The sequence below is a fragment of the Diabrotica virgifera genome, chromosome 6 (genome assembly GCF_917563875.1).
Source record: "Diabrotica virgifera virgifera chromosome 6, PGI_DIABVI_V3a".
NCBI lineage: Eukaryota > Metazoa > Arthropoda > Insecta > Coleoptera > Chrysomelidae > Diabrotica > Diabrotica virgifera.
The window spans coordinates 193,700,605-193,715,790 of record NC_065448.1 but is presented as its reverse complement, the minus strand read 5'-3'; the positions used below and the strand labels follow the sequence as shown (position 1 = coordinate 193,715,790).

General features: G+C 34.5%; 1 protein-coding gene across 1 annotated transcript; it reads right to left on the bottom strand.

Annotated features, from left to right (window-relative positions):
• Nucleotides 1-5,009: 5,009 nt before the first annotated feature.
• On the bottom strand, nt 5,010-14,848 carry LOC114332402 (single-stranded DNA-binding protein, mitochondrial). The gene is made up of 3 exons (XM_028282203.2): nt 14,731-14,848; nt 14,573-14,678; nt 5,010-5,403 (listed from the first exon to the last, which is right to left on the bottom strand). The coding sequence occupies exons 1-3, from the start codon at nt 14,743-14,745 to the stop codon at nt 5,075-5,077; spliced, it is 450 nt and encodes a 149-aa protein (XP_028138004.1). The 5' UTR covers nt 14,746-14,848; the 3' UTR covers nt 5,010-5,074.
• Between the last annotated feature and the right edge of the window lie 338 nt (nt 14,849-15,186).

The following is a 15,186-nucleotide window of genomic DNA, read 5'->3' as shown; positions in this document are numbered from 1 at the left end:
TTTTTCGATAAAATATTTACTTTTTGAGTTATTTGCAAAAAACCGTCTGAAAACGTAGTTTTGTTGTCGAAAAATCAACATTTTCAATGGCAAATAACTCGAAGTATTGACTTACGTAAAAAACTCTATAGAACAAAAGTTGCTTAAAATCAGTCAAATTATGCATTTCCGATCTTATCTTGAACGTATGTTTTTTCACCCCCGAGAAGGGGTGACTGTCACCCCCCAAGTAAAAGCAACCAACAGCACAATTTCAACTTTGAAGTGGAGGGTAAGTAGAACCTAAATCCAAATTTTCATGCAATTCGGAGTTGCCCCTGAAAATTACACGGTATCGCCGAATTTTCCGTTCATTTAATGGGCTAATATTGATTATATTTGATTAGATTGGATAATAGAATTTGATACGGTAGGCAGAAGAAAAATATATCTATAGATATGCGGGGTTCTAAAAGGGAGTCCAAGAAACTTATTTAAAGTAAATAGTAACGCATAAGGTAAAGTCCGCTGTTAAAACCTATGGTCTGTGAATCAAGTGCAAGACATAGGTAACACACTATGTTGAATTCTATTAAAAAACAATATGTTGGCTCTTAATACTTTGTATAAACTATCCAAAATGAACCTATATACTATATCAAGATTTCGAAATTACTTCTGTACGCAATTTTGTTCTAAACTTAAAAATTTCACGACATACGTTCAAACCACAATCCAGTACAACCGTTAATGAGCTTGGCTTACCTTAAAATATGCTTCCAGCGTTCACCATTCAGAACCAGTTTTCTCCATGTTGTTATTCCCAGTACTTGTAGATCTACTGTAGATCTAAATGGACCCAGACAGTAGAAAACCTAAACTTTCAGAAGTCAAGTCGACAAGCTTGGTCCCTACTACGGAAACTCGGAAGTAGCAACCCACCCGCTCGCCAAACCAACCTAGTAACTCCAGACCAAATAGCTACGCACATAGTGTCAACCTCTAGGGCACCTCAAAATCGTTTACATACAATTAAAGTAAAAAAACACCTCAAAACCATAAAATCTAGTCTTGCACCCTCAACAGAATATTCCAACCCATTTACGCATGAAGAAATATCGCAAGCCCTAAATGAAATGAAAACAGGAAAAGCGCCGGGTTTCGACGCCATTCACGCTGAGTTCCTCAAACATAGCGGCAGATTCACTAGGCAATGGCTCGCAAAATTCTTTTCTGACATCCTTCAAACGGGAAACGTCCCCCACCAACTCAAAAATGCAAAAATCGTCGCCACTTTAAAACCAGGGAAAAGTAATAATTCACCGAAAAACTACCGCCCCATCGCACTCTTAAGTATGGTATACAAATTATTCGAAAGACTGTTGTATAATAGAATCAGCAAAACCATATTCCAACACTTACCAGTGGAACAGGCAGGATTTCGGCCAAACCGCAGCTGCACAGACCAGGTACTCGCCCTGACCAATTATGTGGAATCAAACTTTCAAAAGCAATTAAAAACAACCGCTGTCTTCATCGATCTATCTGCTGCTTACGACACTGTGTGGCGACAAGGGGCAATATATAAATTAATGCGAATAATCCCATGCAGAAAGACCACTGAGGTTATTAACGCCATGCTATCCAACAGATGTTTTAAAGTTATATTGGGAGACAAGACTAGTACCCAAAGAAAACTGAATAATGGACTTCCACAAGGATCCGTGCTGGCTCCCATGCTTTTCAGCCTCTACATAGCAGACATGCCAGAAACCACATCAAAAAAGTTTGGATACGCAGACGACTGGACGCTTGCCGCAAGTCATAAAGAATTCGAGGTCACTGAACGCATTCTAACAAACGATTTAAATGCCCTAGGGAATTATTTCCGCAAATGAAGATTGCAACCCAATCCAACTAAGACAGAAGTGTCCTGCTTCCATTTGAACAACAAGATGGCCAACTATCAACCTCAAATCCATTTTGAGGACAGACTCCTTAACTATAATAAACACCCAAAATACTTAGGTGTTACACTTGACAGAACGCTAAACTTTAAAGAGCATCTTACTAAGACTGCTGCAAAACTCGGAACTCGTAACAACATCCTGCAAAAGCTCTGCGGCACTACATGGGGCTCCTCAGCACCCACACTTAGATCGACAGCATTAGGACTGGTATACCCCGTAGCGGAATACTGCGCACCAGTATGGATAAACAGTCCACATACTCACCGTGTTGATGTCCAACTCAACCAAGCCATGCGAACTATATCGGGCACAATCAAGGCCACGCCCACTTACTGGTTACCAGCTTTGAGTCATATAGCTCCACCACCCATCCGCCGGGAACATGCCCTTGTCAGGGAATTTACAAAAATCAATACTGATCCTGAGCTCCGCTCCCATGTCGGAACTTCCGCCAGAGACATAAATAGGCTCCGCTCAAGACACCCGCCTCTAAAAACAGCAAAAAGGCTAGTAGATCAAAACTTTAATGTAACTGAACGGTGGAGAGAACAATGGGAGAATAACGCTGCACCAGCTAACTGGAACATGCCATGTATTACAAGCAAACCTGAGGGCTTCAACCAACCGAGAGGAATTTGGACCACACTCAATAGAATAAGGACGAACTGTGGCAGAAGTTCCGACTCACTTTTCAGGTGGGGAAAAATACAATCACCAAATTGCGACTGCGGCGCCGAAAGGCAAACAGTAAAACACATGGTAGAGGAATGCCCGATTAGATCCTATAACGGCAACCCTTCGGATTTCCTGGTTGCTACAAAAGAGTCAATCGAATATATTTATAATCTAGATGTTTGTTTGTAGAATATTTTTGTATTTACTGTTGTTTGTAATTTATATATATGTATATATATGAACCTGTGATGTAGCCATACGCTAAATAAAATGTAGATCTACTTCCAGGAAACGTTTTTTCTTCCGTGTTGCTTCGTTCATCGTTTTTGAAACATCTACCGAACACTAAATATGTTGAGTTTAAGTATTTTTATGATATTTGGTTCTCTATATGGCTACAATCGCTTTTTATGGAAGGCTTCTGTTATAAACCGGTCGTACTGCCACCACCAGTTGGCTTATTGTACATCTCCCATTCTGGAAACTCTACTAGCTTATGCAGTCCAGCTACTGCTTACCAACTACAGTACTGATCGAGTAGCTTAAACCTACAAATCCTTATGAACAATAAGTCACGTATTACAGTCCACAATATGGACTCAATATGACCGTAAAGAAGACAAAGCTCATGGTAAAGCTCTGTCCTTTTTTATGTTTAATCGTGGAACTTCAACGAAGATATGTGCAGAAGATTGGAAGTATTTGATATGTGGTTATATTGGAGAATACCTAAGATCCCGTGGATTGGCCGAGTGACAAATGAGGAAGTCCTCAGAAGAATGAAGAAAACCCGAGAGGTACTGACCACCATAAAATCTCGGAGGCTACAATACTTCTAACACCTATGCAAAATCAATGCACAAAAGCCCTCCTACAAGTCATCCTGCAAAAAAAAATTGGTTAATCCTGGACATCCTGGTTAAAGAACCTCAGAACCTGGTTCAACACAAATGTACAACATTTCCGTGTTGCTGCAGTCAAGATAAAGACTGCCATGATGATCGCCAACATTTTTCATGGACAGATACATTAGGAAGACGACGAATCGGAGTATTTTGCAGGATATCTGCTTCTGGCAAGTTTATCAGTCCTTTAATAGCTGTACCTATGTATATTCCCAGGTAACCTCACACAAGGGTAACCCTGCTATATTCCGTCACTCTGTTGATTTCTCGGCATTCCCATAAAATAGGCTAGAGTCTACCTGAGGGCTTCTGATGAGTGATTGAAATTGATCCATTTTATTTTGAAAGTCATCGTGTTGATTTCTCTTGCACAAGGTAAGATTGTATAAGTTTATTACTAAAATACAGAGATATTAGTGGAATAGAAATATTTACAAGGGGGGGGGGAATGCATTATTTATATAGAAATATTTACATTTTCATCACTATCTACTTAATATTCCTACGTCCGCCCTTACCTATACAGTTTAACACCTGCAGCCTGAGTTGTGTTTCTTTTGCCCCTCCTAAAAATATATTCTATTACTAAAGATTATAATACGTTAATTTTAGCAATCGGGAGTTTTCTAGCGAACCGCATGTTCTTTGTGGAGTTCCAGGATAGGAGGAGCAGGTGGCCAATACAGAACAACTCTCTTTAACAAGGTTCACCAAAGACGAATCAATACCTAACCACACTACCAACTTTATATATTAGGTTGAAGAGAGGCTAACTGAGGCTTAGAGATGATCGATCGATTCTACGGCCAGAAACAACTCACCCCAAAGCCTGCAAAGTCCCAGGTCTATACCTTTCATCTCTGTAACAGGCACATATCCCGAAAACTGCGCGTCACATGGAAAGGAACGCCGCTAAAGCACTGCCCACACCCAAAGTATCTGGGTGTCACCTGAAATAGAGCTCTAAGATATATAGACAACACTATCCTAACACCAAGATGAAAGTCAACGCAAAAACAATATCTTACACAAAATTAAAGGCTCAAGCTGGGGCGCTAAACCACAAGTCGTAAGAACAATAACAGCTTCCCTGCCAGTGAGTGTGCCTCCCCCATCTGACACAAGTAGCACTCTACGAAACATACAGGCTTATTATCGGCTGCTTGCAACCAACTCCCGCAGATAGTACGTACCACCTGGCAGGAATCGCACCATCCATGATCCCCTGGGAGGCAGCCGCATATAGAGAAAAGGAGAGGTCCAGCATGCTCGAACATCTATGGAACCCAACTACCTATCCAAAATCAAGAAATTGTTTCTTCCGAGCAATACAATTGTACATTGGTTGGAAGATATCCCGTATGATGAAAGTCTAAGTCTAATACAAGATATAATTTTAAAATCTAAGGCAGCTGTGCTTTCGGGATTTTTTGAATGTCTATTGGCTAATCCGCACTGTATACATTATAAAAAGACTACAACAGATTAAAAAAATTTATTTGAAACTTACAAAATAAGTGCTCTTACTTCTATAACAGATCTTATCTACTGGTTGGAATTAAAAAATATTACATCATCAGCAGCTATCGCTGTTGTTGTTTTTGGCTTCCCGTCTTCACCCCTGACTTCTCCATATGTTATTCTACCACTAACATGAACCCTCTGACCCTTTTTTAAATAGTTCAGGATTGTTTCACGAAGACCTGGTTTAAAACATACAATTCTGTGCCATTCAGTTCTTTGCATAAATTCTCCTGATTCATATCTGTAGTTTGTATGTGTAGCTAAGGAAAATACTGCTATAGGATGTTGTTCTGTGCCCTTTTTCTGTGGATCTGCTCCAACCCTTCCCAACAACTGAACTGCATTTATAGCTTAAAAAAAATAAATTTATTTATTATCATTAGAAATATACCGCAAGGCTTATTTTTTATATAATTAAATTATTTATTAAGTAAGTCACAAAGTACTTTCACAAGATCAAAAAATTAGTGCAATCTTGGGTGTAAGTATTTATTTCACTTATGGCATTATGTGATTAAAAAAATAACAATAACATCAGTAGCGTAGCTAGCCCTACAGGGGCCCCCTATCAAAGTTTGTCGCTGGGCTCTTTTATAGTATTAAAAAAATGGATAGTATTAAAAAAATGTTCAACAAAAGCAGCAAAAACGCTTGTATAGAATAGAATAGAAATATACTTTACCGTCACTGAAATTTTTAAAATTTTATGTACAAAGACAAAGAGCAGGAAAAAACAACAAATACAGTTTACAATAATTACATAAATCGTCAATACTACAAAATATAACAAAAACAATATATTGCAAAATTTAAATAAATTGCAAATTGCATAATACAACCTTAGGAACCAATAAGTTCTCCCTATCACACACAAATATAGATTTAGTTACTTGTACATAAAGGTAACTGTACTTTCTTAATTATTCATTCAGAAACTCCTCTGTCGAATAATATGGTCTTTCAGATAGATAGGCCTTTGTCATTTTACGCAACTTGGGGAAAGGTGTTGAATATTTAAGTTGTAAAGGGGATGGATATATGTTGTATGTTGATGGTTGACTCAGTAGACAGACGGGATCGGTAAATAGATATCAAAGGTTAAATTTCTGGTGGAGTAGGTAGTCATGATTAGGTCTTGCTGGAAAGACATGTAGGTGTTAACAAATTAAGCAAACAGTTTCTAGAATATAGAAGGAAGTGTTAAAATTCCGTAATCTTGGAAGTAGTTTCTGCAATGTGTTGTTCTTTTCAGGCCAAACAGATACCTTATTGCTCTTGTTTGTAATTTAAAAATAATATCCGATTGGGCAGCTGTACTTGAACCCCAAAAAGGAAGATCATATTGGAGATGAGACTCGAACAAAGAAAAATATGTTATTTCTTATTGCATAGCAAGCTGAGGCTGGTTTCTTACTCAACAATCCGATAAGAAGGGGCCATTTAAGATTGCTGTTTAAAAAAATACTAAAAAATTTTTACAGAATCAACGGTACTAATCTGGCTGTTATTAAGAGGAAACAGTAGCGATCAACAGGTAGCGAAAACGCGTTCCAAGAATGCGGCTGTAATTTTGAATATTTTTTCGAGATATTTGGCACACGTATTCGTAATATAATAAAGAATGGCGGTACAGGGCCCAATTTGAAAAATATATTAATATGTGGAAATTACTCTGTAATTAAATACAATATTAAAAAAACGAGCCTGTACCGCCATTAAGAAGAACAAAAAAATACACTTTCTTCAAATAAACTTTTTTATCCGATGCCTAGATTTTGTGTCATTTTGGAACTACTAATGAAATAAAAAATTTTAGTAGTTCCAAAATGACAAAATCTAGGCATCGGATAAAAAAGTTTATTTGAAGAAAGTGTATTTTTTTGTTCTTCTTAATGGCAGTACAGGCTCGTTTTTTTAATATTGTGTTTAATTACAGAGTAATTTTCACATATTAATATATTTTTCAAATTGGGCTCTGTACCGCCATTCTTAATTATATTACGAATATGTGTGCCAAATATCTCGAAAAAATATTCAAAATTACAGCCGCAATCTTGGAACGCGTTTTGCTACCTGTTGATCGCTACTGTTTCCTCTTAAGAAGCAAGGGTTGAATAATGCTACTGTCTTATCTACCTTAAAAGAGAGTAAATATTACTATCGGACCATGTTTTTCTTGTAAATAGATCAGATCAGATGTCACTTATAAAGATAAGAAAAAGTAGAGGACCCAATACTGAAGAATGTGGTACCCCACATACAATGTATGTGAGACTAAAGTCAGTATTATTTGTTCTAACCAGTTGTTACCTCGAAGAAGAAATACCTCGAATTCAGTAGAAATTTATATAAATAAATACAATATATAGATAAAGAATAGATTACAGCCAAATATACCGAAACAATACACACTGTTTCAAAAATATTCAAAGGTATAGCGATTACAAAAATTGCAATTTGTCATTATACATTATACAGTGTTTCACACACAGCCAACGGTGAATGGACAATGAAAAGTAGCTTGAAAACAAAAAAAGCTCTGTTATTATGGAATAACGGCGAGCGACATCAAATAGATATACATAGGTATATACAATTTATAATAAGAAAGATAAAGAATCCATTACACGAAAATGTCGATATCCAAACAATACACACTGTTTCAAGGCGTTTTAAGAGTGAAATTGTAGAAATTTTGTTCAATTTTTTTAAATAAAACTTTTGTTTCAACATGCCGCGCGGGGCCCCTGAATGTCGGGGGCCTCGTATAATTGATATGTCTGATACAGCCGCCTCTGAATATCATCCTACATTCTATAAACAATTCTGAACCTTGAGCTGATTCTCTTATTATAAAGAGTAACTTTTAATTGTGAAGTGGCAAGACTGCAGTACTTAGGCATTTAGTTAACAGACAATAGAAATGACCTAATTGATAAGAATTTTTTTTCTAAACCCACAATCTAAATGATTGCCTAAAATTTTCCCACATATGCATATATCTTGAACTCAGATCACATTCCCCCTACCTACACATCCAGCTTCTTTCGACAAAGAATGCACAAACAGATACTCCATCCTTAATACATGGAATCATAAATTGAGCTCTTGAGTTACTGCATGTGAATCCCACATCTGCAATTGATTTTTCCCTCTAGGTAAACTGCATAAAGTGTCTATCCTGCTTACTAACAAGCTACATACTTGTAATTATACCAACACTACAGAGTAAGTTTTATGTATGGAAACCCTGAATTATCTCGGAAACGGTTTGCACGACATTTATAGATTTTGGTGGGTAGGGGTTTTTTAATGCGGCCGATATTATAGTGATAATTACATTGCTGTCAGATCTTCCGTTTTTCTGAAAATCTAATTAACTTTCTTATTTCAAATGGAACACCCTGTATATTTTTTGCGTTTTGAAGTCCCTAAGAAATACTGATTATTTTTCATGTTATATTCCCTATACCTAAAGGCCATAATTTCGGAGTTATTGCTACATTTATTAAAAAAAAATTAAACAAATTATAAAAATCAATTTTTTCGGCCCGGGTAGACATTATTTTACGTTCTTTGGACCATTGCGAACAAAAAAGTTATTTTGTAATTTTTCTCTAAAGTTAATCGTTTTCGAGTTATAAACAATTTAAAACTGAAAAAAGCGAATAATGACGATTTTCAAGGTTCAAAAATACGAATCAAAAATATTATTTTTGAAACTGCGAAGTACACAAATAAAATTCAAGTTCAAGCCTAATTTTATCAGTTACCAATAAGTAATTTGAGCTTGTTTCATTCTAAAATATTGTTTTTTAGTTGTTAATGCAGCCCGATCGGCCCGTCCCCTCATATGCGCTTCATTAACTATTATCAACTATTTTCAATGGGAAATAAGCCACAATTCTACCAAAAAAATTATTTTATTAACATTTCGACGCCCAAGTGGGGTGTCGTTGTCAAAATACAAAATAATTAACTATTATTAAAAAGCAATGTTTTAGAATAAAACGTCCCAAAAAATTTTATAGCAAGCCCCTAGGAGAAGAGTTTAGCTTGAATTTGGGTACTCCGCAGTTTCAAAAATATTTTTTATTTGTGTTTTTGAACCTTGAACATCGTCATTATTCGATTTTTTTTCAGTTTTAAATTGTTTATAACTCGAAACCGATTAACTTTACAGAAAAATTGCAAACGATCTTCTTTGTTCCCAATGAAAGTAAAATAATGTCTACACGGGCCAAAAAAATTGATCTTAAAATTTGTTTAAAATTTTGAATATAACATCAAAAATAATCAGTATTTCTTAAGGACTTTAAAACGCAAAAAATATACAGGGTGTTCCATTTGAAATAAGAAAGTTCATTAGATTTCCAGAATAACGGAAGATCTGGCAACAATGTAATTATCACTATAATATTAGAAAACCCCTACCCACCAAAATCTATAAAAATCGTGAAAGCTGTTTCTGAGATCGTTGAGGGTTTCCATACATAAAACTCACTCTGTATAATTGAAGCATAAATAAGTCTCGAAATATCAAAAATGCAATAGTTGATAACATTAGAATATTTTACCTCTGAAAACTTATTTATGATCTAACAAATATTAGAAAAAAACTGGGAGTTCAACCAAGATGTATACCCAAATTTTCACAGATTTCCAGCAAGCATTATGATTAGATAAAAAGAAGCAGACTATGGCTAGCAATGCTAGAAATGGGAATACCAAGAAAATTAGTGAAGCTAACTCAAATGTGCATGACAGAATCATATGCACAGGTAAAAATAGGAAACAGAACATCGATGCCATTTCGTAAAACATCAGGACAGAGACAAGGACACCACTTATCACCATTATTATTCAATTTGGCCACAGAATATACAATGCATAAAATATTGTAATGAAGGGGAGATGAAATACACATGTTAATAACCAAAAAACCAAGACCAAGAGTTAGGCAGAACATAGCTATTAATGATCACAACTTCGAAGTAGTAAAAGGTTTTAAATATCTGAAATACTTTATTGAAATAGAAATCCTACTAGAGTCTGTTCGCTAAACTCAGACGCAACTTTCTAAATTAGCAAAATTACTCAAAATTAGCAAAAAACAAAAAAATATCGACTAAAATATCTAGCCAGTTGCGTCTGAGTTTAGCGAACCGACTATAACAATATTTAAATATGAATTTGCTTAATTAAATGTAACATACAATATACAATACATGCAATATACAACACATAGACTTATTAAAAATTATTAATTTTTTATCCAGGTAAAATATATGTTTTCAGTAACTTTTAAAAAATTTTAACTGTCACTGCATTCTTAACACTGGGGGGAAGATGGTTACATTCATTCATACATTTGTAAAACAAGGATGTCATTATGCTATGTTTATTAGTTTTTGTAATGTCAAAATCTTCAATATTTCTCGTTGTATATGAATGCCCCTTGGGGGCAGTAATCATAGATGGGAACCACCTAGAAAAGGAATCTCAGCAAGGATAGGTGTGGGGAATAGAGCATTATACTCCCTATTATCATTTTCTGAAGATCCAAGCTGCTAAAAAGACAATCTAGATTAAGACTGTATATGTCAATTATTTGCCCAGTTGTTACATATGGAAGTGAAACATGGACTCTACAACAGCGGTATAAATAAGCTGCTGGTATTTGAAAGGACAGTTCTCAGAATGATATTTTGATAGGAGAGTGAAGAAGGCACTGCAATGCTGAATTGGTGACTCTGTATGGCACTGAAAACGTTGTTAGACACAATATTTTGAAAGGAGAGTGAAGAAGGTGCTGGAATGCTGAATTGGTGACTCTGTATGGTACTGCAAACATTATGTTAAACTTATAATTGAAGCGCTTACTGTATAAAGGGTATAAGTCCACAATACTTAGTTTTGAGAAAAACGAAAAAACTCTTCAGTTTAGAAACTTGATGATCTATCAAATTTTGTTCTACAGATGAAATGTAGAAGAAGACTAGTAGAGTGACATGTGATACAACAAACTTGGCTTTGAAAACGATTAAGGTCAAAAAGTCGTTTTTAAAGGCTGGGACTTGATTCCTTTATACAATCAATGAATAAAAGACGAAATAGTGCTGCTTCTCTACAGTTAAATTATTAATTTATTTATAAAAAAATGTTTATTATTACAAACAAGACCTAAAATACATCGTAAGACTAACTAATGTAAGCTAACCGAAGTAATAAATTAAACAACAAAGTGCCACAAACGATGGTGGCGCCACAAGAATTATTGTATAAAGGTAATCAGTCCCTGACTAGTTCCCTTTATACGCTCAACAAAAATTTTATCGTGCGATATTTCACGTACAGTGAGAGATACAAATTTCCTTTACAAACTAATTGATCCGTCGACATTGTTTTAACAAAATGTATATCTCACTTTAATTTCATATGAAAGTGGACTTATTCCCGTTATACAATAAGCGATTCAATTGACAATCAACATACATATGTCTAAGAATGTTTTCAGTACCATACAGTCACCAATAGGGAACTTGCACTAAAAAATTTTTTTGCATAAAATTGTTAATTTATGTTTAAAAATGTTATATTCAAAATATTACGTCTTAACAATGAATAGTGTACGTACAACATCTGATCAAAGTTCCGCGCCTAAAATTTCCGTTTCAAACAACTTCAAAAGCGCGAGCTTGAGTCTGACATCACAGGCCACATTTATCGTTTTCGCCCGTTTGCTTTGAATGCAGTTTGCCATTGCCAGTTGTGCGTGTCGAGTAACTGTGACGTTTGCTCGGTATTTATGTTATTGTATTTAGTGTGTAATATACTTTGTCAAAATGGAAAACAAATCTGCACAATATAAGTACTGTATAGTGCCTGGATGCACCTGGATGCATCAAAAAGTTCTTTTTTATGAAATTACTTTTGTCGTTTCTTGTGTTGAAAAAAGAAACAAGTAACTTAAAAATAAACAAAACTTAGTAATAGAAGTAAGAGTAACTAAAAAGTATTGGTGCTACTATAGTATGCGGTCTACAGTCATGTTTCTACTATAGCTTGCAGTCTACCGAGGGATGCTGTGTGAGTATACCCTATTCCACGAACATACGCCTATTTTGGATTACTTCGACAACGAATATTTTACTGTGCAAAATAAGAAGAACGAAAGTAAATTGCAAATTACATTGTTGTTTATTGGAATAATTATTAGCGTCATTTACTTTTGTACTTCTTATGTTGTACAGTAAAATATTCGTTGTCGAAGTAATCCAAAACAGGCGTATGTTCGTGGAATGGCCCATATAAGCTGAGATGATAAAGTAATTAACTTGTAAAATTACAATAATGATTCTTCTTATTTATGCGTATTATTAACTTTGTAAAGAAGGGTTTTGTTGGCTATCGGGACGTCTGCTAATCATCATAATCTTTTCTCAGAAGGCTTTGAACACAATAATGAAAGGCTCCAGTAGGTACTAATAAACATTACAATCAAATATAATAAACTTCATAAAAATTTAGTTTCTTTATTATTATGCAAATTACACCATAATCTTTTCCAGGATATACGAACTCCTTCGATTAGAGTTAGGTAGATGAAACCCACGGGGAAAACCGTTTACTATAATACATATAATGGTACCAATTTCAGTTTGAAATTAAGCTGATTGGGGAACTACTTACAATATATAAGATGAACATAAATAATACGTAGGAATTTTCAATTAAAGACGATTAAAATGAACTGTTGTACTTAATCGGTTTCTTTTGAAAACCCTCGTGAGTAATAATACTTATACGTTATAAACACATTAGTAATTTCTAAAGATTTATAAAGGACATCGCACACATCTTATGGAAAATATAATGTCACTCAAATTCAATAAAATTTACACGATTAGATTCATTTTAATATAACGATCAATTCTTATCATTGCGCCAACTCTTAATTATGATTAATTACGGCGCAAATTGCAATTAAAGTTTATCGAAATCACATTTTTGGAGTCCATAAAATGTTAGTTTACAATCATTATTGCTCTGAGTGCTATTCATAACAGCTTAAATCCCGCTGGGCCTAAGCGGATTAGTGAAACTAATCCGCTGATTTATGGAGTACCGAAAATCTGGGTATTTTAAAATATTTTTTCTCTCTCTAACTTATGTACCTACCCATTTGATTTCAGATTTATTTATATCAATTTCTGCTCCTATTTTTGAAAATAGAGAGTTGGCGCAATGATAAGATTTGATCGTTAATTTAAAACGAATCTATTGGTATAAATTTTATTGAATTTGAGTGACATTATAACCTTGTTATTTGTTAGTAATTAATGTTTTGTAATTATTTTACTTTGTCATGTCTTTTTAAATGTTTTGTACTCTCTCATTTTATTCTTATATATTCAACACTGTAATTATCAATATCTTATTAATGTATTACCGAATTGGGCTTGCCCGTATAAATAAATAAATAAATTATATTTTCCATAAGATGTGTGCGATGTCCTTTGACTTTAAAGTAAATAAACTGATTGTAGAACTATGCAAGAATACAAATAATAGCTGGTAATATCCATTTAAATACGATTAAAATGTAATACACCCGTAATACCTAATCGTAGATGTAGATGACTGTGGCCTCTGACGTCAGACCAATAGAAGGATGTTCAAGAGCCTCCTAAGATATTTGAATTTTATAGCATTTTCAAAGCGCCATAATTAGCGTACGGGTTAAAAATATTTGTTTTTTTCGCATGCAAGCGTTTTAAGATCATGTTACCTTATGTTTTTTAATATTATTTTAATATTTAAAAATTTATGCAAGTCACCAATTCAGCATTGTGGAGCCTTCTTCACTTTCCTATCAAAATATCATTCTGAGATTTAAACTATCATTTATATTATAAAACAGTGGTTCCCAACCTTTTATGTCTGGCGACCCACCTTCTGATGTTTTTTCATATTCGCGACCCATCCCTCACCCATGATGATATATATGTATGTTATTCAGCTACTGTAAGAATCACTCCGCTAACCATCTGAAATCTGCCTGCAACCCACTAGTGGGTCGCGACCCACCGTTTGGGAAACGCTGTTATAAAAGATAACCGGAGAAGATGGGCAGGTCATGTGGAAAGATCAGAGGAAGACAGAGTGTTAAAGACAGTGTTTTTTGAGGGACCAGACAGTAGATCAGTTGGCTGTCTCAGAAAAAAATGGAAGGATAATGTTGAGGCTAATTTATCTAGGATTGTGGTACAAGAGTGGAAAATGGAAACATAAGATCATAGAAGACGGATGCGGAAAAGACTCACTCGGAGTTGTAAATCCAGTCAATAAAGAAGAAAGAAAACATGTTACCTGCTTAAAAAAATTGCACTATATTTTATTATAAACTGCTTTGTCTTAATAAAAGAATTCTTCATAATACAAATTGGGTATACATTTAATCGACGCATTATGGTCACATTTATATTATCCAAGTACATAAATTAAAAGTATACTTACTTTTTTCTATCCTTGGAGGTTCTTGTTGAACAGTAGCATTGTTGCGAACAGCGCTGATACAACTAGGTGCTCTTTGTTTTAAAAGGGAAGGTAAACATTTCACAACCTTAAAATAAAGAAATCAGCATTCATTTATGTGTATACTTTAAATTACTTACTTTTGAAGAAATCATTTTGAATTTTAAATGTTTGAATCCTAACCTATAAAAATATAAAAATAACCTTGTTCTTCTTCTTTTTCTTGTTGTTCATAATATTTTGTGGTTATTAGAGACAGACACTTAGAAAAACTGTTGTCACCGAATATTTTGGAGCTGTGACAGTCTGCGATGTTGTGATGTGATCATGTGTAAATATGTGTTGATGTCGTTGGTTTTAATTTATTTTCTGCAATAATTGTTTTGTTATATAATTATAGTATTATACGGTATTATCTTCATAATAATTTAAGTACGGTTCTCATAATATTAATTTTTGCTCATTGTTGGTTTGTTTGGAAATATAAGCTCTTCTTCACACATTAAATTAATGTTTCTATTCTTTTTATTTAAATTTTGATCTTGTTTCACCTGTCGTGAAAATTGTTGTGTTTTTCGTTGCGGAACGGAATTGGT